The following is a 25420-nucleotide window of genomic DNA, read 5'->3' on the forward strand; positions in this document are numbered from 1 at the left end:
AACACCTTGCCCGATATCAGCGTGCTTTAGTAATATACTTCAACCAATCAACCGTGGGGCTTCTCTACCTTTGGTGTGTGTAGTATGTATGAGCTTGTGGTTTGCATTACACCCATGTGTGGTATGGGTGGAGGCCCCTCTAAAGGCATTCCCTGCACAGGGTAAGGCCATTGTGTGGCACTGCAGAAACCCATTCTATGCCCACCCTTTCTAATTTCTGCCTGCAATATACATTGAGCCTGGAGCCCTGCCTGAGTACAGAGGCTGGTTGAAGCCAGTCGTGATGTCTTACATAGGCACTGGAGGGAGGGGTGCTGAACAACCATGCTGGGCCCGTATTACCTCTAGGGTCACTTGCACTGTTTGCCTCAGGGCACGCTGTAAGGCAGGTGCACCAGGTGCAAACACATTAAATGTGCTCCATTTGGGCAGAATGCGCTGCCCTCAGGGAAGCCGGGAACCTGTGCTGCCCCCAGGGCAGAGCTTTCAGGTGAAATACAGAGCAGCTGTTGAAAAGCTGGTCTCTGTGTCTCTGGGCAGGCGGCACCCCATCTGCACTTTTCAGAGGGATTAGAGATCCCCTTGCACGTGGGGGCAGTGAGTCACCGCCTGCAAGGGGATGTCTGGGGGATCCACGGGACCTCTTTTCATCCTTCCATAGGGCTGACTTTAGAAGGCGCACTGAAAGGGTGCCACCTTTTTGTAGCGCACTTTTAGTGCACCTTCTAAAGGCATGTTTGCCTCTGCACCCACATCGGTAATACAGCGCTGGCGCACAGGCAAAGAGATTTCCTCATTTGCATGGGGCCACGCCCCTATGCAAATGAGGGAATGCCCTCTAATGATAGCGTTGGTGCTATAGGTGCCTCAGCGCTATCAGTATTATAGAAGGTGGCGCACATGTGTCTGCGGCCCCTTCTGTAATACCAGAGTGCTCCAACGGGTGCGCAAAGCATCCACAAACACCCTTTGCACCCCTAGGGCAACTTGTGCAATACGGCCCCTGGAGTTCCATTTTTCTCTTGTCACCTTTGCTGGGCATTCAAGAGCAGGTCAAACTTATCTTCTAACAAATTGCTGCTTATTCTTTTTACATGGAATTTGCAATTTACTTTACTTGTTCTGACAGTAAAGTGAGATCATTTTATATAATGAGCTCTGTGACTGTCTTGCTGGTGTGAAAAGGAAGGCTGCAGTGTGTTATTTTTATCATCACACTCGATCAAAAGTAAACATCTAAAAAGGAACTGCTGAAATATTTAACGTACTTCAGAAGTTAAGAAAGCACAAATTAAGCTTTTCTGTAATCCTGAAGTGCAACGGAAACAAAGATTTTAATAGTGTCAAAACAAATCGAGATACGTTACTTTGGGTTATGCAAATGACAAATATTTGCTGAAACCCCATTTCCACTCATCCTTTGTGTCCAATATACCTTTATCAGTAAAATGGTACGTCTGTGCAAATGTAGTGGCCATTTGAATGGCGAAAGTGCTGTCTGTAAATGGTGTGCTACCACACCACGTTTTAGTGATTTGTGTCAGTGTGCTCCCAAATGCACCATTGGCTACATATTACATTCTTACCCTCGCCTAGTGAATGGGTGTGGCTCATTGGCTACATTTGTTCAATAGTGTGACAATGGGATTTTTCACAATCCTTGTGGCTTCAGTGACCTAACACCTAATGGCAGCACCCACACTCTGAAAATTGTTCCACCATCAATGATACCCGACATCTCTGTTTGCTCACTTGATGCATGGGGGCTTTCTCTGACCCTGCTAGTGTATGATCTAAGCATTTTCCCTCACTGTGTGTGGTTGTTATTCCTGTCCACTGATTTGCCAACCTATAACCCGGACCGCTGAGAAGACAGAGGGCAACTGTACAGTTGCATGTGTAATCTACTTTAACACCCTGTCTGGTACCTTTAATGCCATTGCATGGGGAGTGTAAACAAAGTCGTAGCATGAGAGCTGAGTGCTCCTCATTCTGAAGGCACCTGATAACCCACTGATCCCTCCCTCATAGGATAACATGTCTATGGGCCTCAATGTTAGTGTGTGTGCTGCATTACCCAGGGGTCAAAGTGCATACAACAGAGCCTGAGAACTGTGATCCTCACTACAGAGTCTTCGGTTCATTGAGATAAAATGAAGTGAATATTCAATAACTAGTGACGTGTATTTATAGAGTTATGAGGTCCCAAGCCTGTGACAGAACGTGCTGTGAATACGTCATGAATTTAAAAATGTATTTCACACAGTATAAGACAGACTGCTGCAAAATGTGCACAATGATTCAATATTAAAGTGCGTACAGTGCTTTTAAAGTTTCTACTTTTAGTAATTCCACATCAGTCTGTACATAATGCAATACATATTTATGACATTCCAGAACTGGTAACAGCCATAAAGTACCCCTCAAAAGGATTACCACTTTGCCACGATGAAGATCTGAATGATTCTGTCAAATAAAGCCTGTACTGGTTCCAAAGCAGCCTTTAGATTTGTTGATTAGCCAATTGTTCACACTGTTGGGGACATATCCTATCCACTTCGACTTCTGATTTTACAGAGAAAACACCAGACATATTTTTGGAATCCTAGCTCAGCCCGTTTGTTATGTTTTATCACCCATTATTTAAACTTTGCTAACTTTCTTGTATTGAGTAGAGAACTATAGTGCACCTGAGTCCCAAACCACTTACGACCTCCTGGAGTAAGCCTTGACTCCAGGCCCAGTACCTTGGAGAGTCAAGTGTACAAAGGGCTTAGCTTAGCCACACTGAGTACATTATTACTCCAAGTCACCAATGGCAGTTTGCAGCACCCACAAAGATACTGCCCAGTGACCACTGTCTACCCGGGCTCTAGAGAAAAGGCCTTACACTGTGACACCTGTAACAGTTGTGGTTGATCACCAGACAGTCATATGTTTATGACCTGTTTGCTTTCTTGTTTGCAGTTGCCACACTTGAGGAGCTGTATGTGGAGCTGCCCCTGAATGCAGAAGGAAACTGCCGACTTCCTCCCAGCCCTTGGACTTTCACTGTCTGATCTCACACCCTCAGTGCCAACTTTCCATCACGCCCGATCCTGGCATTATAACCAGGTATGTACAAACATGTCGGCAGGTGATGGCAGAATGGCACTTAGGCTGAGGAGCCCTTGGGCAGAATGTAGAGTGTGAGCTGTCTGTCTAGCAAGAAGCTGGGTGCTGCCAGAGGCTGGGGTAGTAGGCAGGAACACCCTCCCTTCTGCTAGCAGGCTTTACTACAGACCTATGCATTATGTGCAGTGAATGCTGTAAGGCAGAGCGATGAATCAATCTAAGACTTTAAACAGTGCTGCAGAAATGCCTAAACCACCTCTTGGCCACAGTTTTTCTCATGCACACATAAAATAACTAATGCTTTTATAGAAGTATTTATTTATTAATTATTTATTTATTGTGCTTTATTTTTTATATTAATTTATGCATTATTTAATTTAATTATTTTTGTGTTTGTTTATGTATTTATTTGGGGGCTTGTTTATCGTGGCTCACATAATTGGCGACTTTGAAGTGCTTTACACAGTTGCCAAGCAACAAACTTCAACGTGTACATGAATAGAAGAAGTACATCAGAGTTCCATTTGAATATCGGGCTTCGCCAGAGTGTTTTCAAGACCACGATTAACTGTCCTTCCTAGCTATCGCACGTGGCATTCGGGTGAAACTCAGCCAATCTCAACGTCAGCAGCAGCTGGTTACTTTCAAAACAACGCAGCCTTGCTTACCCTGTGGCTGGCTCCTTGGATTGCCATCTAGCTCACCATTGTTTGGACAACTTCTGCCCAGTTATAGAGTTTCACCTGACAATCTCATGACATCAGGAAGATGTATATTTGTCTTGCTTGTATTGGACCAATACCCTTCGGAACAAAATTTCTTAATAAAAAAAGGCCCAGACTCAGAACATGGTGTCTGGATGTGATGGAATCATGTACCAGTCTACGCATTTCCTAACCCCTGGGCCTTTTTGAAGTATGAGCCTATTAGATAATCCCTCATTTTCCAAGTCCTCCTATCGGTTTCTGCAATCCATTCTGCTGCCAACAGCTTCAGCGTGTGCCCCGGTTCAGGGTGTCAGCAATGCCAAAACGCGCCTTGCGGACAGCCGTATTCTGAAGGATATATCCTGCAACCCCCAAAATGAAAGATAGCTCAAGAAAGCTCTTCGTAGGGATGCTGGGGAAATGGGTAGGATTCTGAGTAATGAAACACTGCCCACTGCTTTAATTGTGAGGCTTAGACTTCAGCAGATGGAAAGGGTTCCCTACCCTGTCCTTTCCATATTCAAGGTGCCATGTGGTAATAGAACACACTCTGCCCACAAGAACTCCCAGGACTCTTGAATCTGCTTGGAGAGATCGTCTGGCCCAAGCTGAAGGTCCTTAGGGCGATACAGTGTCATCCCGTATTCACGTACATTCTCCCCATCCCTTTAGACCAAAGGTCAATGGAAAAGGCCTAGCTTTTCCCAGCGTTACGCTTTCTCTTCACCCCTTGGTTCCTTAGTCCATGGTGAAATGAGCTATTAAAAGATGTCAGGGCATAGTTGTAGACTAATAAGGCAAAGGGAGGTTGCCATTGAGACCTCTGCATAGATTTATTAATGGTTGCACAGGTGCTCGCTTGGCGCTGTGCGATACTCCGTTGCACATGCCGGCTTTTGTAATGGTAAGTAAATCAGTGCAGGGCTTTGTGTTATTTTTCACAACATGATCTCTCTATGAAAACCATAGTAAATAACCCCCTTAGTGAGCACTATGCACAAAGACCACTACTGTCGCATGGTGAGTTGTGCATGCATTAAATATGTAGTGAGAGCAAGCTGTGCTCCATTATCTATCCTCAACAGATGAGCTGCTGCCTCCTGCACTATCTACAGCTTCTGTGAACAGGATGCTCTGCTTCCCATGTGGTCCAGTATTCTTGACATGCAGAGACATTTTAAGTGCTGGGCTAAGTGGATAATAACCCAGGTCCCCCATCTTCCAAGGCCCCCCTAAAAAGTAAACGTTCTCTTTTTTGACCTCTGTCTATTCTATGGGTCTATCTAAACCCCTCTCTCTCTCTCTCTCTCTCTCTCAATGTATAATTTATCATTGTCTGGATCAATGCAAGCTTTAATTAGCAGAAAATGGGTAATGAAAAGTTCAAATTAGTTCCATACCAGGGCCCCTAAGCAGGTCTTGCCCGGGGCCACCAAAATCTTTAAGATGAAGCTGTTGACATGAGTGAACATTCCAACATAAGTGATCTTGGATGAGCATCCAGGCAGAGCAGAGTCATCGCTGTAGTAGAGAACTTACAATAAACATAGACTTTCCAATCATACACTTGTCGGTCCTTTCTCCCACACATTGTTGGTCTGATTGCTCAGCTATAGTAATAGTCTCATCTTTAAATAAGATATTTTTGTTGCTCTTACAGTAGATTTTGAGCAGGAAGATGTAACGATCACATTAGGTCAAGGGGGAACCTTAAAAATCAGGGGTCTCAGTGGGAGTTTCTTACATACTAGTCCTTGGTTATGAATCATTCCTGATCGATGTACAGAGGGATTGTGGGACAGGAGGGAAATGGTTACATTGCAAACTTGATGAATATGTTATATGCTCTATCTTCGTTGCAGGTGGGGGAAATCCCATTTGACTCACCTAAATTAAGCTGCAGTCCACACCACAGGTGCCACCATGGTCACAGAAGCCTCAAGACATGGGCATGTCAACGCCAACACGAATGTCCGGAAGCTGAGCAAGACTGCGATGTTCAAAAAGTATGGAGTCCCAATCATTGCCACCATCCTGGTGGCAGCAGCTATCGTGGTGATTGGAGTTTTAAGTAAGTTCTCCAGTCTTTTAAGAAAGTTATTGAGCAGTGTGAATTCAGTGTGCATCATGTGTGGTTGAATAATTGTGGTGTCAAGTAGCACTGACCAACAGTGTCATCAAGTAGTTCAATGGTTGTAGCCATTCACACGCACCTGTTATATCTCTGGGAAGGCAAGGCCTACCTTTCTTTGTTGGTGTCACAGTGATTTCTAGCTCACAGCCTTCTACAGGGAGTTTCACTTCCTGTTACTCTATTTCCCATGGTTAAGGTTGCCTAAGGATCAAGTTCAACCATTGTTTGTTCATGTCTCAGATATGGGTTGCCCAGAACCTCCTCCTACATGGAGCCTAACCCGAGTCTCATGCCTTCTCTATCACTCTCCTTGTCCTAGTTAAGGTTCCCTTAGAAGTGGGATGTTTACTGGTGTCAAAGTCATTGCTAGTACAGTACTTTTTGAACCTAGCATGAACCCTCTCACCCCCTCTTGCCCCTGTTGTCTCAGTTAAAGTTGTCTTAGACATGGGGCCTACCACTGGTTGTTAGTGTTAAGTGGCTGCTAACTCAGGACCTCCCACAACCTAACTCACTCCACCCTTCCCGCTCTCTTTGTCTCAGTTAAGGTTATCTTGGATAACTACTACTTCTTTTGCACGAAGTCCTTCAAGTTCATCCCGCTCAACAAATGGTGTGATGGGAAGGAAGACTGCGCCGACAAGCAGGACGAAATGAACTGCGTGGAGAAGATTGACATCACCACTGCAGCGGCATGTGAGTTTTTAGGTTCTTAGCATAGATGTGGGAGTTTGGAATCCCCAAATCAGATCACAGGAGTCGCTCCTTGATCTGGAGTAAACCCTTGTTCATACATGCCAGCTCTCCTGATCCAGGCAAGAGACTACTGAATTAAAAGCGAGGCTTCCGCCTCTCGATTCCTGCATGCAGAAAACCGATTCGGAGTTTTGTAAAACTGCCAAAAATAAAATGTTGATTCCTGTCACGCACACTCCAATCTTCCCAACCAAGAATTACTTCTGAGATCAAAGGTTAGTACTTTGGGCCTTATTTAGAGTTTGGCGGGTGGGGTTACTCGGTCACTAGTGTGACAGATATCGAATCCACTGTACTAAGTTCCCATTATATCCCATTGGAATCATAATACGGCGGATGGGATATCAGTCATGCTTGTGATAGAGTAACCCATCCACCAAACTCTCAATCTTGTCTTAATTCTTGGAGGTGGCGATTAGAGTATGTGGCAGGTGCCTTAAAAGTTTATTTTTGGCAGTTTTATATAGCGCAAACAAAAAACGAGTACAAAAACAGTGTTTAGAACTCTGTTTTGTTTTGCACTGTTTTATTAAACTGCCAGAAATGAAATGCTGATTATTACCATACATACCAATAGACCCGATTCAGGGAGATTGCTTCTGCTTCAATATAAGCCAGTGGGGAAAATACATACTTCCCACTATGTTTTTTTTTAAATCTCCCACTTGCCTGCTCTAAATTGTTGTCATGTATACTTGTTGAGTTCGCCTGCCCCTGATAAGCCTCAGAAAGGGCTGTGTCATTGCTCGACGCAGTCTGCAGACCCTTTTGTACACCATCAATTGGCTGAACCCACAGAGCTCACATCTTGTCTCTCTCATTCTCTTCAGTCAGGATCTCAGAAACACGCTCTCTCCTGCAGGCCAACATTCAGCTGAGCGGAACCTGGGGCCTGGTCTGCTATGACACTTTCAACCAGCAGAGGGCGAGAGCAGTGTGCAGAGCCCTGGGATTCGACAGGTACTGTCGTGCTTACAGGCAACGGGATGGCACGGATGGGGTGGTATGATTGCACTTTATATGTACACACACTCAGTCGCACCCTATACACATTCACCTACAAGCACATCCATTACAGGCGCACATACACACACACACACACATGCACGTGTTACCAGGCCAACCATTACACAGAGTCACACATACTAATGTGCAAAAACATCTGTACACTGGATAAGCTAAAACTACAGATGCACGTGTGCACAAACAGAAGCCATATGCACACATCCAAACCCAGATACTGGATCACGCGCACACATGCACACGCTTTTGACCACTCTTAAAAATCACATACCCATAAACTGACAAATAGAAATATATGCACATAACGAAGCACCCATATAAACACACGTTCGTTCCCGGTCACACTCACGTACATGGCTAAGCCAGTGTACAGACATGCAGACGCACAGTCTTTCAGAAAACAAATCTGTCTGACGTTGATTCCTAATCTAGTTTCCGTTAAAAAGTCGGTAAAAGTTGTAACTTTTTGTCCAGATTTATTAGTGGTCTTACCCGCATATTTCAGAGGTGTGTGTGGGGCCCCAATCGACCAGCCTGCTGCTGAATGGTCTGTTTACCCCCTGAGTCATGCGAACTCTCAGTTCCTCTTTATTACGGGGGTGCAACTGATTTGTACCCAATCTCAGCACACATGAACGATGAGGCAGGGCGAAATAGCAAGCGTTTAGGGAGGCAGGGGGACACAATTAAGTCGTGTGTGTGTGTGTGTGTGTGTGTTGGGGGGAGGGGGGGGGGGCAGGGTTGGTGTTCAGGGCTCCGTGGGCTTCAGTTAGACAAGACTGCCCCCCAGTGGTAACTTGTGCTCTTCTCTTTCAGTGAACCGACTTTCTCTGGCGTGGCGGTGGCGGATATCACAGTAAACCTCCCCTTCAGCACAGTGGATGTTACAATCAACGGGGGAACCCAGGCATTAAGGACAGAGTGAGTGCCCCTAATCTGCCTCAGCCTCACTTGGGCAGCTGCCCTCCATCCTCCAAAGGGCGCCCAGGACTAGCCATCCAACAGGCCTCTCGCATGAAATTCTCTTTTTTCCTTGGGTGCTTTGGAGCGAGTCGCAGTGGTCTCCAAACTTTTTAATGCCATGCCCCACCAGTTGAAAAATAAAAATCATTGGACCCCCCCCCCCTCAGAATTTTTCACAATTATTTTATAGAGATAGCAATGTTTAAATATGCCTAGACCTATTTAAACATTACAGTTAAGTACTGTTACCGTTTTAAAAATACAATAACATGCTTCATCTGAAAACAGTTATCTGTATAATGCTTCTTTTGGCAAGAGTATTGCGCCCCCCCTGGGATCACTTGAAGCCCCCCTAGGGGGGCCTGTCTCCCAGTTTGAAGACCTCTGATGCTAGGGTGACCAGATTTTGAAGAGCAAAAAACGGGACAGGTCAGACTTAAAAGAAGGACTAAAGACATTACTCTCACTTTTATATCTGGCCTGTCCCGTTTTTTTGTGTAGCTTTGTGAATGTGTGTCTGTACACAACAAACATATATATATATATGTATATATATATATATATATATGTATATATATATATATATATATATATACACACACACACACACATTTACAGGACTACATATATAAAATTAGCTATGGCTTGACCTCCCAACCTGCACCCCCAACCCGCCCCCCACCCACCTCGCTCTGCTCCACACTCCGTCTCTCTGCTGGGAGCAGACAGGGGACTGTGTTGCCTGACAGTAACAGATAAAATACTTTAATTATTTCATATATTGTAGGCCTCTTTAATTTATGCTTCCCTAGATAATCTGACCTTTGTCTCAAAAACCTGGACATTTATTTAATAATCTGACCTTTGTCCAAAAAACTGGGACATTTATTTAAAATTAAGAGAAGCGTCGGGACACCGGGACAGTCTTCTAAAAACCGGGACTGTCCAGGGATATGCTGGACATCTGGCCACCCTATTTGGAGCGCACCAACCTGGTGGGGAATATGGAGTCTCCCTGGCTGGACCAAAGTTACTGAGATGTCAGGGTAGACATACATGATTGACTCTGACCCAGCAATGTCCTGGTGCTTTATAAACCCGCCACCCTCGTCCCACAGGTTGATGACATGAGATGTGTGGTTCAACAACTGGGAAACTACAGGGTATATTTAGTAAACTGTCGCCCAAGGCAGGACAGTAAGCATAGTTGCTGTGCTACCCTGCATGAAACGGAGAGAGCAGAAATGAACCATATCTACTAAGACGGGGCGACTTCTGCTCCCTCCGAGCACTGGTGCACTTTGTGCTGCCTAGTGCCAACACAGGCACCCTTGTGCAATGCTGTCACATTTTGGCAGGTCAAACCTGGCGGACTTTAAAGAGCGAAAAAGATCTTGAAAATAACTGAACATGTGGATTTTGATCTGGAAAGCACCAAAATCTGCATCTTATGTTTTATTTTCAGGACAGAGCTCAGGAGTATGCTGTGGGATTGCATTGACTGTATTAATAATCCCGTTCGACTATGTGGCATTCAGAGTCCGGCCCTTCATGGTAGTTCCTGCCTAACTGCCCCTACAGGTGCATGCAGTTCATGGAGTGAGGCTACTGATGCATCACACACTTATGGAAAATCCCTTTTTAACCTTCCTCTGTCTATATTTCTTCCTCAGGCGCTGTCAATCGGCCGTCTCTATCAGCTGTCAAAGTAAGTGCCTGTTTTTCCTTCTCTGTATTCTCCCACTATGGCATGATGGGATAACTGTATCAAGATACTAGCCACAATTCATATTTGCGATGAGATCTAACAGTATCTAATGTTGTGATCAGACCTATGTACTAATAGGTCAACTCCCCAAATTCCTTTTCAGAATGGATCTCTGTTTGACCTACCTAATAAATATTTATTAGGCTGGTTACAAATTGTGACCCTCTCTGATTAGCCAGTGTCATTGGGATGGCGGCCTGCAAATGTCAGCAGGATTCCCATCCCTGTGATTGCTTTTCAAAAATGATTTTTTTAGGTTTTTAAAGCAGTCTGGTTTTCTGAAAGGAAAATGGACTGCTTTAATAAGAAAAAACATTTTTCAAAAGCTTCAGTGAGAGTTGGCGCTGGTCCCTTGCTACCCAACCCAAAAGGGAGAAAATAAGGAGAAAATAGGTCACTCCTCCAAACAAAGAAGGCAGTAACTTTTCAGTGCTTTGCAACCAAAATTCAACTTGCAAACCATTAATATATCTGGTACCAAATCGCAATTCGAAAGGGATGCGCACAGGAATGTCCTCTTCCAAATTGCTGTGCAGTATCCAGTTGCAATTCTATTTTAGGAGACATTGAAACTTGACCAACTCCTAAAATGCCTTTTGTACATGGAAAGTAATGTTTTTACTGTCACAAAGAGTTCATAAGTGTATCTGTCTGTGAAATTCTCAATGTGTCAGTGAGAATGGCTGTGCCCCGTCATCTTAGGGCGCAATGCACATTCAGGCAAACTCTAGTCTCTGTGCAAACACTGGGATCGAATTACTAGTCATGTGATCATTTTTATACCTTTACACCTTCTCCCTGAAAGATTGCAGGAGGTCAAACCCACCAAAATGTATCTTTCCGACCATTTAGGGCTGTACCCAGGTCAGATTTTCAGCATAGCAATTCCCTACGTAACTATGCACCACTTGGACTCACTTTATATACATTTATCCCATGTGTCCATCCTTGATGTCTGGCATGGATACAGTCCTCCCAGACATACACTAGACACCACCTATCGGAATGTACATATGTGTGTAACTGTGTATTCTCTTTTGTATCTGTGTGCATATGTCTGTATTTGTGTATGTAAGTTCTGTATATGCATCTGTGTATTTGCGGCTTGTGAGCAGGGCAGAGGCAGATCGATAGCAGACTATTCTGACATTTTATTGATTCCTCCCAGCACCCACCATCCTCCTGAGAGATCCATAAGTAGCTGCTGCATATCATGTACGTTCACATCTGCTATACATCGTCTAGGTACACCTCTGCCCCGTCATTTCTACACACACCCCTGCTACACATCACCTATGCAGACAGCTGCTCGTGTCATTTACACAAATGTCTCCTTTATATTGCCTTTGTGCACATATATACACATGATGTGCATACAGATCTGCTTTATACGTCTACTACACCTCTCCCAAATATGGTGTACATACATCTCTGATTTATATTGCCTACTACACCTCTTCTATACGTGGTGTACCTACATCTCTGCTTTAAGTTGTCTAGTACACCTCTACTACACATGATGTGCATACAGATCTGCTTTATACGTCTACTACACTTCTACTAAATATGGTGTACATACATTTCTGATTTATATTGCCTACTACACCTCTTCTATACATGATGTACATACATCTCTGATTTATATTATATACCCCTCTGCTACACATGGTATAATACATCTCTGCTTTAAGTTGCCTACTACACCTTTACTACACATGGTGTACATACATATCTGCTTTATATTGTACACACCTCCACTACACATGGTGTAGATACAGTGGTGTACATATGTCTCTGCTTTACATTGCTACTACACCTCGGCTTCACTGGACTACTACACATCGTCTATGTACATCTGTTCTTTACACACACAGCTCTGCTCTATACTCTCTGCTACACCTGTCACACATTATGTACGCCCCTGTACTACATCCCAATGTACATCTGTATACCATATCCTTTACACATACCTGCCTCTACTCTATAGTCTGTAGACACACCGATGCTCTGTACTGCATACTACACCTCTGCTACACATTGCCTATACACAGCTCTGCTCCATGTTCTCTATATACGTCCTGCTACGTATTGTCTAGATATCCATATATGGTGGGTTCATGCCTTATTATCAAAGGGGCCAACCCCTGCTTCTTCGGTGGTGCACACTTTTTTATTGAATGTTCTTAACGATTACATGTTTACTGTTATAGGAACATCATTTTCCCATTGTGGAGATGTTGATATCCTTCACTAATGGTTAGTTGCCCACTCCTGTGCTAGGGAGTACAGAAGATAGTTTCTCAAAAAGAGAAGTATTCAGCCATAGACTCTTGTGACACAGATCTTTTGCTCTGCAGATTCCTTGAGTCAATCTCTAGCCTGGGTCATGATCTGAGATTGGATGCTACACTGCTTCTATTTCGTGTTCAATGTCTGCTATTGTTCTCTGCTGGATCTTAGCTGTGCACGTTGCCCTTACTCCTGTGTGTGTTTGAACAGGTTGTGGCACCGGCGCAAATCGAGCACGTATCATTGGTGGTGTCAGCTCCTCCATCAACAGCTGGCCGTGGCAGGCCAGCCTGCAGTACCAAGGAGGACACATCTGTGGAGGCAGCATCATCAACTCGGAGTGGGTCCTCACTGCAGCCCACTGTTTCCAGAAGTGAGTGAAGATGGGTTTTTCCCTGCACCCCACTTGATTAAGAGTACCGTTGAGGAACAAATGAGCAACCTTGCTGCAATGCATATGAAGGCGCGTGAACTTCAGAGAGTAGCTCATGCCACTGACTCCAGAGTAGGACCTCTAATGTAATATATTGAGTTAACTCCATAGAGTGGCTCTGCCAACTCCAGAATAGGACCTTGGGAGCTCTGTATTTTAGAGACATTACTCCACAGAGTAGCTCTGACAAGTCCAGAGCAGGGCCTTGTGAACACTGCAGCAAACTGAGTTAACCCTTGAGAGTAGCCCAAGTGAGCATTGCACTAACTCCAGTTTAGTGTCTCATGAACATTGCACTATGTTGAGCTAACTCCAGATGGTAGCCTATGTGATCATTGTGCTAACTCCAGATTAGGACTTGTGAATACTGCACTATATCGAGCTAACTCCAGAGACTAGCCCACGTGAGCACTGCACTAATTCCAGATTATGACATTGTGAGTAGTGCACTATATTGAGGCTAACTCCAGTGAGAGATTGAGGCCTTGTGAATACTGCACTTTATTGAGGTTATTCCAGAGGGTAGAACATGTAAGTACTGCACTTACGCCAGTGTGGGGTCTTATGAACACTGCACTATAGTTAGCTAACCCCAGAGAGGAGTCCTTCTGAGCAATACACTAACTCCATATTAGGGACTCGTGGACACTGCACTATGTTGAGGAAACTCCAGAGAGGAGCCCAAGTGAGCACTGCACTAACTTCAGGTTAGGACTTTGTGAGCATTGCACTTTATTGAGTTAACTCTACAGAGAAAGCCATCTGAACACTGCACCAGTCCACGCTGAGGCCTTCTGAACACTGTACCATGTTGAGCTTATTCCAGAGAGTAGAACGTATAAGTACTGCGCTAACACCAAAGTGGGGCATTGCAACACTGCACTATAGAGATAATTCATGAGTAGCACGAACGGCCACTGCACTGTGTAAAGTCCCATACAGGGAATTACCATACAAATGCATTTATCATTCGAAACGCACAGCATCACTACGGGAATGCGACACCATGTTGTGCTAACACAAAATTACCATGAGAATACTGCACCAGTACACCGCTTTACGAAAGAAGCATTGCTTTGCAGTGGGCAGTCCTGTTTCCATACTTACCTCATGTTTCTGTTGCTTCTTTGCAGTGGTCAGGGACAGGTGGCACGCTGGCGCGTCCAGGTAGGAAAGTCCACCCTTACATTCATGTTCGCCACACCCGTGGAAAAGATCATTGTCCACTCCGGGTTCAGCACCAGAGCCAACGATATCGCCCTCCTCAAGCTGAAGTCACCTCTCACATTCTCAGGTAAGTTATCCCTGCGGCTTAAAATTCAGGCGCATGCGCGGATGCAGCTGGCAGGAACGAGTGGCAGACGTGAGTGTCCTAGGCCAAGACCTGCAGTATCACATATACACGAGGAGGAAACAGAACAGGGAAGCCATATAATTCTTCAATAGTTTAGGATTTATTGGGGAGCCCTGGACCCCAAATCCACAGGCTTTCGCTAATACAAGAACGAACCCAGTGGCAGAGGCTGTGATCTTTATTTAAAAAAATATGAACTAGGATATTGCACTGTCAGCAAGCCCTGAAAACTTCTCCAGTGGTTACAAAGCCGCAGGCGGACCACAGTATCGAAGAGTGCAAAGAGGTCCACAGGACCGACAAAAGGCCTCTCTACCATCTGTGTAAACTAACTTGCCACACACACACCCCATGGGGCACCCCCTACACCGGGTTGACTGTTTCAGAAGAATTTCAAGCTTATGGGATAGACTCCATTTTTCTCGAGGGTGTGCCCAAAAGCAGCAGTTGAGGATCAGGGTGAAGTTAGTGGTAACATTGTGATCTGAAGCAGGTTTTGTACAGCACACAAAATAATGGGTGTAATGCTTAATTAATCTCAGCTAATGGTAGTCACTCTGGGCTGCATTCCAGCTCATTGTTTTATTAGCTCACCAGAGTCAGTCCAGATATGAACTAACCATAACCAAATCAAGCATGGTCTGGGCCCAAAATATGCTGCCGATCCCTAACTACTAGACCAGGACCTCCCTGACAGAAACACAAGCAACCCCTGGACGGTGCCTGCCTTCTTGGGTTTCATGGGATGGCGCTTTAGTCCTATGGCCCCGCAAGTGTAGAACCCACATCTGGGCAAACGCCTGTGCCAAGCCAGCTCTCCGGGCCTGCGTAACGCAAGGACAGCCAGGCAATCCTGGTAGCAAGTATTTCCACTGTCCTTGGAAACAGACAGACCAATACTATTGGAAACTCATTAAATTGCCAAATATTTCCTCCTCAGGCTTTGCCCTTCGGGGGCTAGAGAAACTGAACAGCTCTCCCTGGAAGGGCGGTGTAGGGCAGAATGTACATATCATGTCTATAGCATGTCTCTCTTGCAATAAAAACGTCGCCAAAGCATTCTTTCTATAAAAAAAAGCTAATACTTTTATTATTGTTAAAGGAATATGGCTAGTAACTTTAGGACATTTTAAACATTTAGGCCCATATTTATACTTGTTTAGCACCGCATTTGCGCCGCTTTTTGACGCAAAAGCGGCGCAAACTTACAAAATACAATTGTATTTTGTGAGTTTGCGCCACTTTTGCATAAAAAAAGATGCAAATGCGGTGCTAAAAAACTATAAATATGGGCCTTAGTTCTTGCTGCATTATCACACGTTACTCTGTAAGTGCTACATGTGCTTGAATATACTCGGTGAGCTATACTTACAGTAACTGTGCTAATGCACGCGTCATCCAAGCTCAGCTCTTGCACAGTTTGATACCTGAACAGTCCTGGTATTGTTCTGTCGGGTCAGCAGGCTGTGCATGAAGGACAATGCCAGACGAGGAATTTATAGAGCTGCGGAGACCACAGCACATGGTCAGGTCCTAGCCATAGTTCGAGCCATGTGGGAGGACAGGCAGCATTGAGGCCAGAAGCATTAGCCCACCGAGGGAAGCCGGCTATCCTCAGGTGATGGGACCAGGGAAAACATGCAGCAGAAGCAGGGTGAGGCACACAGGATTTGCATGAACATCAATCGTATATGAACTGCAGCCAAGGCATGGTGCCACGCACAACCACCTGTCACAGAAGAAGGCTGCCAGATGCAGAAGGCTGGTGCAGGGAAGGGTCTGATAACCAGTCGCAGAAGAAGGTTGCCAGATGTAGAAGGCTGGTGCAGGGAAGGGTCTGATAACCAGTCGCAGAAGAAGGCTGCCAGATGCAGAAGGCTGGTGCAGGGAAGTGTCTGATAACCAGTCACAGTACAAGGTGCCAGATGCAGGGAGCCAATAAGCAGGCCACACAAGATCAGTCACAGGAGAAGAGTGGCAGTGTGATCTGGAGTCCCAGAAGGGGAACCATGTTGGGAATGGAACAGGGATCTCTCAAGGTCATTGACTGCCGATGTTGGGGCAACAATGCAGGAAATAGCACACAGGTTCACTTAGGCAAGGAGATAGGAGAGTTCTCAGCTGATATTTTTAGGACAGATTTTGCTGGTTGTGGAACCACATTCTAAGCAGAACGCGTGTCAGGTTGAGGCTGCCAGTCTAGGGAGGCTTAACATCGCTGACCGTATCAGGGCATGATGCTGAGGGGTCTCAATATGAACAGGGCAGGTGCTCTGCACTGGACAGTCTACCTCCTGGGTCTTCAGGTGCAGCGGTGTCAGAGCTTATTCTCTATTCTCCATGTATAGTCCTTACTCTTACAATGAGGACAGCCAAGGGCTCTCTTTGGGCTTTGCCTTCCCCCATTAAAGAGGGGAGTGGGTGGGTGCCTTATGAAAATAGAAGTTGAACACTAGCCATGTTGGAGCGGCTGACCTTCATCCAGTTCTGGAGCAGGTGGTCCAAGTCCACTTTCAGTCAAACTCAAAGTGAGCCCCATACTTTAGCATGGATGAATCACAGGAAAGCCAGTTTAGGTCGAGCTTGTGAGCGCTTTTATCCGCTGTAAGGGTTGTGGGCTTTTAACCACACCCATGTCACGCTCATCACTTTCACTCATTTGTGGGCTTGTCTTTCAAAAATCACTTGATGTCATCGGTAAATGATTTACGTTTGTCCCGCTTGATGCTGTTTTTGTCACGCCTTGCAGACTGCCCGTTACATGGATTATTGCATGATTGCTGATATACTTCAGCGTGGGTGAACTATTTTGTTTGTCTTTCCCCTTCATGCTGCATGGTGGCCATGGTGCTCACAGCGCGAACAGGCACAACAGCGTGAACTTGATCAGCGGTATTGGAGCGCTGGTCACATTGTTCACAGTTACGTAATCAGTCATTTCTTGTGGCTCTCCCCTTAAAACACTTGAAAATGGTAAATGCTTTACGTAAAAAAAAAATCCTCAAATCAAAAGCAGCTCTTCCAGCACAGCGGGAGAGCCAACGCTACAATATTCACTGCACTTGAGAAATTCATCCCATAATGCTTTGCAGGGCATAACTTTTACAAAATTGTTTTGCTCATAGCTCATTCTGTGGTGGTCCTAGGACAATGGGGCCACCTACAAAACATTCACAATGACATGCTCCTTCTGTGTAGGTTACCTCTGGGTCCCCGCATTATGCTAGCAGAGACCCCCAAATAATAACCCCTCCCAACATTCAGTGGCTTTTTAGGTGCTCTCATGACTGGAGCTTTTGTTTTACAGCTGGGAGTCAGGCCTTAAAAAACAAAAACAAAACTAAAAATGTGAGACCTTGTTTGTAATATCATTACTATGGGCCTGCTACACTTGCAAATATGTGATGCACTATTCCCTCTAGGGGCTAAATATATGGTTACACTGCAATATGTTGTGTGTATATTCTCTGTAGTGGCTAGCTATACAGTTATATGACCATGTTTCTTACAAATGCTATTTTCATTCTGGTCCTCTAGGGCCTGTTCTAAACATTATAGTTATATCAACATACTAAAATATTCATGGCATGGAAACCTGTCCAGTAATGCTTTGCAGGGCATTATTTTTGCAAAACATTTTTGCTCATAACTCAGCCTTTGGTGGTCCTAAGACAATGGAACCACCTTCAAAACATTGACCACAGTCAATTCTACATCATCTAGTGATCCCCCACTATGTTAGTGGGGACTCTAAAATAATAATCTCTACCACCATTCATTTCTTTTTAAGCTGTCTCGTGGCTGAAAGTTTTGTTTTACAGTTGGGATAAGTTATATTTTATGGGCTTTGTTTGTAATATCATTGTAATCGGTTTGCTAACCTTGAAAACGTACAATGCACCACATTCCCTGGGGGCTAGATATATGGTTATACTATGTTTATTTCTCTTATTCTTTTTTCATGTGGTCATACTCTATAGGGCTAATTCTGTGGTTACAAGGCCATGCCCCATAATGTTCTGCAGGGCATTACTTTTATAAAACATTTTTGCTCATAACTGAGCCTGTGGTGGTCCTAGGACAATGGGACCAACTTCAAAACACTCTTAATGTCTACATCATCTCTAGTTCCCTGCACTATGTTAGTGGGGACCCCAAAATAATAACCCTCCCACCATTCAGTGTCTCTTAAGCTGACTCACGGCTGAAACTTTTGTTTTAGAGCTGGGAGAAGTTTTGTTTTAAAGGCCTTGTTTGTAATATCATTGCAGTCGGCCTGCTAGCCCTAAAATGCCCTCTAGGGGCAAAGAATATGTTTACACTGCAATACTTTTTCCTGTTTTTTTCATGGGGTTATTCCCTCTAGGGGCTAACAATATGGTTACATGACTATGATTCGTACAAATTATATTTTTGTTATGGTGCCCTCTAAGGGCTGTTTTGAGCATTCCAGTCTAATGCCAAAAGTTTATTTCTGATAACGTTTTATATGATAATTTATATGTTTCAATAATCTCTCCTTATTACAATTATGACCATAATTCAGGCCAACATAGCTTCCTTATTACACTATGACTGTTTGAACACTCTTGATATGTTTGGATTACCCTTCTAGTTTATTTCTTATCTCTGGCTGTCTTGTGTCTTTTTGGGGGGAATTGTGTTAGCCAGCCAGCAACTCTGATGGTGTGGTGGTAAAAGTGGTATTCTATTGGAATTAGCATGGCAGATTTAAATTAGAATGCTAAATGGCAACATCTTCATTTGTTGCTGCAGATCGAGGAAGAAGATAAATGGAAGTGATTTAGCTTTTTGCAGGGCTGCTGGAATTATATGGCAGGAAAAAACTAAATTATGAGGCAGTGTTGACCAATTTATGTGGCAAGAAAAGCCCAGTTATGAATTTACTATGCCAATAGCTCTAACTCAAGCAAGAGCTATTGCATTACAAATGCTTGTTTTCTTTTCATTCTTTACAACTCAGAAGCAATAGTTAGTTGGTGAAATTTCAATCTCCCTCTGGAGTAATAGTTTCTGCCTCAACACAACACAGAATACGGGGAGATGGGCAGGGAGCCCAAACCTTTGTATGCCGGGTCTGCTGCAGGCCATGCTTCCATAACACAGTAATTTTCTTTTCTTTTTTTTTTAATTATCTACTAACGTCCAGGTAAAATTTACAAAATTACACATTTACGCTTTTTCACATATATTACATTAAAATATACAAAACATTTGAATGTATAAGCAGTCTATAAGTCTGTAGCAAATATTAACAGTATCACTCATATACAGTAATGTGATTTCATCTTCTAGGGTGCATAAATTTAGGCCCAGATTTAAGAGGGCATAGCGCCTCCTTGCGCCACATTAGCATAATTCCTTTTACGCTAATGTAGCCCAACTAGGCCAAAATCGCCACATCAGATTTACAAAGTTGCGCAATGCATGCATTGCTCCGCCCTTAACCCCTTGCGCCACATTATGCCTGCGCATTGATTTCTTTGCTCCATTTTGTCGGCATTTTTAATGCCTGCTCAGAGCATGTGTTAAAAGGGGGCACACCATTGGTTACAATGGGCCCCTTTGTACTGTTCAGGGTTAGAGCCAACATTTTGGCGCCAAACCTGAACAGTATATCAATAGCGTCAAAAATAATTATGTTATTGCCCCCTACCGTGCACCATGGTGCACCATATTGTAAATATGGAGCACACATGGTGGCTGTAGGGGGGGTGCTAAGGGGTGCAAGGAAAGTGGCGCTGCACTGGGTACAGTGCCACTTTTCTTAAATCTGCCCCTTAGTCTCTTAATCATCAGTGACAAATATCATCCTGTTATAGCTATCAGCCATGGACAAATAAACATTATATGCACCATGTGCTGCAGTGGACAACCACACCATTTACATGAAGGATCATTGTGTTTGAAGGAATGTTCTCTAATCAGTGGCCCTCCTTTTCAAACTTTTGATACAATCTTCTACCTTCCAGATTAGAAGCTAAATAGAATAGCATTTTTTATCAAATACTGCTTGATGACATACAGGGAGTAGCCAGTGTAGTTTGAAACAATGATTAAAATCGTATAGAAATCTAGACATTTTAATGAATTATTTAGACATGCTTTTACAAGGGCATGAGACTCATTTGATGTTATGAGAGACAATTCAACATCTATTTGCTACAGCATGATTTTCCATTTTACTAATCCATAATAATGTAATAGATAGGTTGATTGCTACCTCCTTAGCAGTTAGACTGCAGAGAGCAGTTAGGGAAGCATGGCAAACTTAAGGATAGTATTACATTTAGACGTATCCCCCTTAAGACTGATATCCCCAACAATAACCTAGTGGCTTTCACACTGACTCTTCCCTCAGCACAAATAAGCTCTCCCCCGTCTGCCTTTGATTTTGTCCACACATACCATGTGATTTGCATTCAAACTATATAGAGAAATTTCTAGTGCTTTTGCTGCATAAACCAGTAGTAGTGAGGCAATGCTTCTTCAACACAAAGTAGCACAAACGCCTTAGCCACCTAATTATCAACTTGATTCAAATAACTAGAATCATTCTGAAATTGTATGCCAAGATACACATATTGTTTCACAATATGTGTCTCTAGATTCACAATTTTCCACTGTCTAAGTGTTTTCAGTCTTGCTTCACTTAGTATTATGATATGCATTTCCCCAAAGTAATCTCTGATTTCTGAGATTGTATAAAGCAGTTAGTGGCCTGCAGCTGATGATCTAAGAATACAATCTAATAGGGCAATGTCGCCTGTATATACGATTACATGTATCCTCTCAATCCAGGTAGATAACATTAATTCCCATTCAGAGAAAATAACATGGATAAGGGGTAAACACCCACCCGGGTTCCAGCCAATATTAGATATGATCTTAGAAGTGTATTAGTGATTTGCATCAAGCAAGACTCTAAACCAGGTGTCGGCATGCAACATAATATTTGCAACAGCCCACTAGAAATGCCCTAAGCTGATTTACTCCATAGTGTAGGATGATCAACTTTCTTAAAAACACCATATAAACCAACAAAGCAACATAGACCTACAGGCTGCATTTTATGTGATATTTGTGGATTACCCTTAATACTAGCTCAATGTCCCAAGTGATAGAGAAACCCCTCCACTAAAGATGTTGCTGATGCATTAACTAGCTACTTGATTTCTCAGTCCTTTTATGAAGATGAGGATTATAACATTTCCTTTCAAAGCAGGAGGAATAGATAATACTGTAATGCATTTCTTAAACAATTTAAAGACTATACTCACTCAAAATAATGGTAAAGATTCATAAATAGAAGCTAAATATCAACGGATCATTCAATTGTGACGGTTTAAAGTCCTGTATAGTTTTATTTAGGGCAGATTTTGACAACCCCTAATTATATGGGGCATCCGGTGGGAGCACTCCTCATTCAATGACAAATATTCTGAATATGTATCTAAAAAACAACACTCCAGAATCCTTCATTTACTTCAATTGTTTTTTTTTCTCCATATAGTTAGAGTGCATGCTGCCCGGGCTGCAGTCTGCCAAATTAACCACATACAAAATTTCTGATGAATTATATGCTAATTTCTTGGCTCTATGTGGTCGTTCATTTCTACTTGCTATTCATCTAAAATATTTCGAGGAACTTTGTGGATTACTAAAAACATAAGTAAAACCAGAAGCCGATATCTTATTTTTTTCATCAGAGAAAATTTGCAAAACTGCATTTTTAGTTGTCTCAAGGCATTGAAAATTATCTTCAGCTGCCAACAAGGTGGAACCGACATTATTAGAGAATAGGAGTCAGGTCGATTTCGACCTTATGATTTATTTTAAGTTTATTTTGTTTGTAGTGCTGTATTTCCTCTCTGGCTAGGGTAAATTGTTGAAAACGGAATTAACTACATTTAAACGGCCTACAAGCGGTCTCCGATCACTTAAACAGTCTCACAAATCACTGTACTATGCCAAATAATTACCATGATGCAAGAACATGGTTTATGGTTGATGTTGCCCCTTTTAGCCCAAGTGGTTTGGCTGGCAGCATTCCAGGGTTGTCTTTTATTTAAAATTACTAGATTTAATTAGGCCCATTTTATTAGTGAATGTCCTCTCTTACCTGGATTAGAATTACATTTGACTGCCTTTTGACCCTCCACCCTCAAAACTCATCACACATACCATAGTAATACACTTTTACAAACGTGTTGTAATCCTAGCATTAAAATCACCCATTAAGCAGATATACCTCTGTGGATAGGTAAACGGTAGATTTTGAATAGCTTCCATTATTTGCTCAAGGACCTTATTATTTATACCTGGTGGAATGTACCTATACATTCATTAAAAAAAAACAAAGATTATAGGGACGTTACAGTTAGGAAATAGAATTAAAAAAAAAACCTTAAAAATTAACTGAAGAAAACAAAGATTAACAGGGATGTTAGTAAAGTTCTGATGTTACTCATATAAACCCATAGAAATTCAGCAGTTATAGTAGGACTTATTTCAAGTAATAATAACTTGCAGCCTAACTTAACTATATTTTACGGCCCGACAAGCACAGTTTTTTCTCCAATAATTTCACTTCTAATGTTTCATTTATATTTTTATTGATGTTATAAAAGTTGTCATGAGTGCTGTAATATCTGTGGCAATTAGCAGTGCATGGCGAGGGGCAAGTTATAGTTACATGCAAGCAGGGAGCTGCTTGAAATAGCAGCTCCCAGCTTGCGGAAGCAATGTTCTCATATTTGCATGTAGGGAAATAGATGAAAACCGCTTTTTTCCTGGGACATAGCAAGAGGCGGCCTTGAGGGATGGCAGTCCCCAGGGCCATCACTGGCTCCTTGGGGGGGGCAGTGCGGTGCCCCTCCAACTTGAACTAGCTCCGAGGAGGTGGTGGTCCCCAGGGCTGGTGGTCTGTGGCACACCCACTTCCGATTTTAAATTCAGCCCTGGGGAGGTGGCAGTCACTGGGTCTGCGGGAGGACCGCACAGCCCCCGCATTGATTTTATGTTAAAGCCCCGGGGAGTTGGCGGTCCCCAGGGCTGCAGGTGGATCGTGTGTCCTCCTGCATTCATTTTATGTTAAAGCCCCAGGGAGGTGGCGGTCTTTGGGGTTGCAGGGGGCGCCAAGCCGTCCCTCCTGCATTAATTTTACTTGAAAGCCACGAGGATGTGGTAGTTCCCAGTGCTGTGGGGGGCCACTCTTTACCCCCACACTAATTTTACCTTAAAGCACTGGGGAATTGGAGGTCCCTGGGCCTGCAGGGGGACCATGCAGCCCCCCTGAACTAAATTTACTTTAAAGCCATGGGGAATTGGCAGTCCATGTGGCTACTAGGTTGTCGGGTGCCCCCCCCCCCCACTCACTTTAGTTTACAGCCTAGGGGAGATGGTGGTCCTCGGTCCTGTGGGTGGGCCAGGCGGCCCCTTGCATTTCAAAGTATGTATGGCCCCGGGAGTTGGCAGTCCCCGGGGCTTCAGCAAGCCCAGGAGGGGGGGCCTTGTGACCCCCTACGTATTTTTGACATGCCCCTGGGACTTGGCCCACCCGGGGGCTTCACTGAAAACAAGTGTGGGAGCTTGCCCAACCACCACCACACATGGCTGAAAGCAGTGTGCAAGGCAGAGTTGGGTGGTTAAAGGGGGTTGGCCGCAGGACCTGGGCACAGGCCAAGACCTGTGGCAACCCCTGCCATGCACTGCTGAAGGCCATGCATGGCACTGGGTTGGGTGGTTATAGGGGGTTGGGTGCACAGCCTGCCCACAGGCCAGGCCCTGCAGCCAACCCCGCCGTGCACTGCCAAAGACCATGCACGGCAGTAGTTGAATTAACATATAGTAATTAAAATTACTTCACATTAAAAAAACACAGAAATTCACACCCTCGCCACGCAGTGCCAATATCCCCAGATATTACGGCACTCATGACATGTTTTATAACATCATTGATAATATCACAGTAACATTTGTTGTAAAATTATTAATAAAAAACTGTGCATGGTGTTGGCATGAGTTATAGTTACTTGAAATAACTATAACAGGTGAATTTCTATGGTTTTATACCTTTAAAATGTGAGTATAACTAAAACATCCCTTTAATCTTTGATTTTTTTAAGGGACTATATATATATATATATATATATATCCACAAGTTAACTCTTCTCCTCCTGCCTCAGTATCCAGTTTCTCAGCACGTCACCACGTCACCACACTACTCCTTTTAAACAGGCAATGGAGAAAAGATATATATATATACATTTCCATATATATAGATAGATATATAACTAAGAAGTTTGGAATCATCCCCTTGCCAAACGAAGCAGTCAGCATGTCAGTGGTGTGCTTAATGAACTGTAGCATTGCTGACCTGACACTATGCGTTGGCTCGTTTACCTGTGCAGGAGGAGCTGGAGGGCAAGCAGCTAATCAGGCAGCAGGCTGCTTGCTTCTAAGAGTGCTGCTCAGCCAACAACCACTAGCACAATCATTTGTATGCATTTCTACAGAGTCCCTCCTGCAGTCCAAATCAAAATGTTTCGTACATTATAACGAAGAACAGACACTCTACATTATTGTTCTTCCAATTCACACAGTCATTGTTCAAGTGTTGCACTCTGGCCAGAACACAACTCACTCTGCTAGCGGTGGCTCCGTTTCAGTCTGCTTACAACACATGGGCCTTCCTCTGGATGATGACTCAACGTAGAATTTGGATTTGACTTTAATGTCAATACCAGAGATGTAAATCTACAGAACAGCTCAGTGGAACATGCAGGGAGAGAGCTAACTGGGACTAGTACTAATCCTATCAAGCACCCTACAATTTTAGGGGCTGCATATACATGGT

At 43.8% G+C, this 25420-nt stretch overlaps 1 protein-coding gene across 3 annotated transcripts in view; it reads left to right on the forward strand.

Annotated features, from left to right (window-relative positions):
* The window catches only part of TMPRSS4 (transmembrane serine protease 4), a 64764-nt gene that overhangs the window by 24132 nt on the left and 15212 nt on the right, over positions 1 to 25420 (forward strand). For 2 of the 3 annotated variants that reach the window (XM_069224729.1, XM_069224727.1), the window contains exons 2-8: positions 5684 to 5892; positions 6499 to 6651; positions 7542 to 7671; positions 8551 to 8655; positions 10371 to 10405; positions 12965 to 13127; positions 14321 to 14481. In XM_069224729.1, the coding sequence (XP_069080830.1) occupies positions 5745 to 5892; positions 6499 to 6651; positions 7542 to 7671; positions 8551 to 8655; positions 10371 to 10405; positions 12965 to 13127; positions 14321 to 14481 (895 nt within the window). In that variant the 5' untranslated portion in view covers positions 5684 to 5744. Of the gene's footprint in view, positions 1 to 2967; positions 3115 to 5683; positions 5893 to 6498; positions 6652 to 7541; positions 7672 to 8550; positions 8656 to 10370; positions 10406 to 12964; positions 13128 to 14320; positions 14482 to 25420 lie in introns of all 3 variants that reach the window. The other variant, XM_069224728.1, reaches the window with a different exon arrangement.

Source organism: Pleurodeles waltl, chromosome 3_1 (assembly GCF_031143425.1).
Source record: "Pleurodeles waltl isolate 20211129_DDA chromosome 3_1, aPleWal1.hap1.20221129, whole genome shotgun sequence".
NCBI classification, from domain to species: Eukaryota; Metazoa; Chordata; class Amphibia; order Caudata; family Salamandridae; genus Pleurodeles; species Pleurodeles waltl.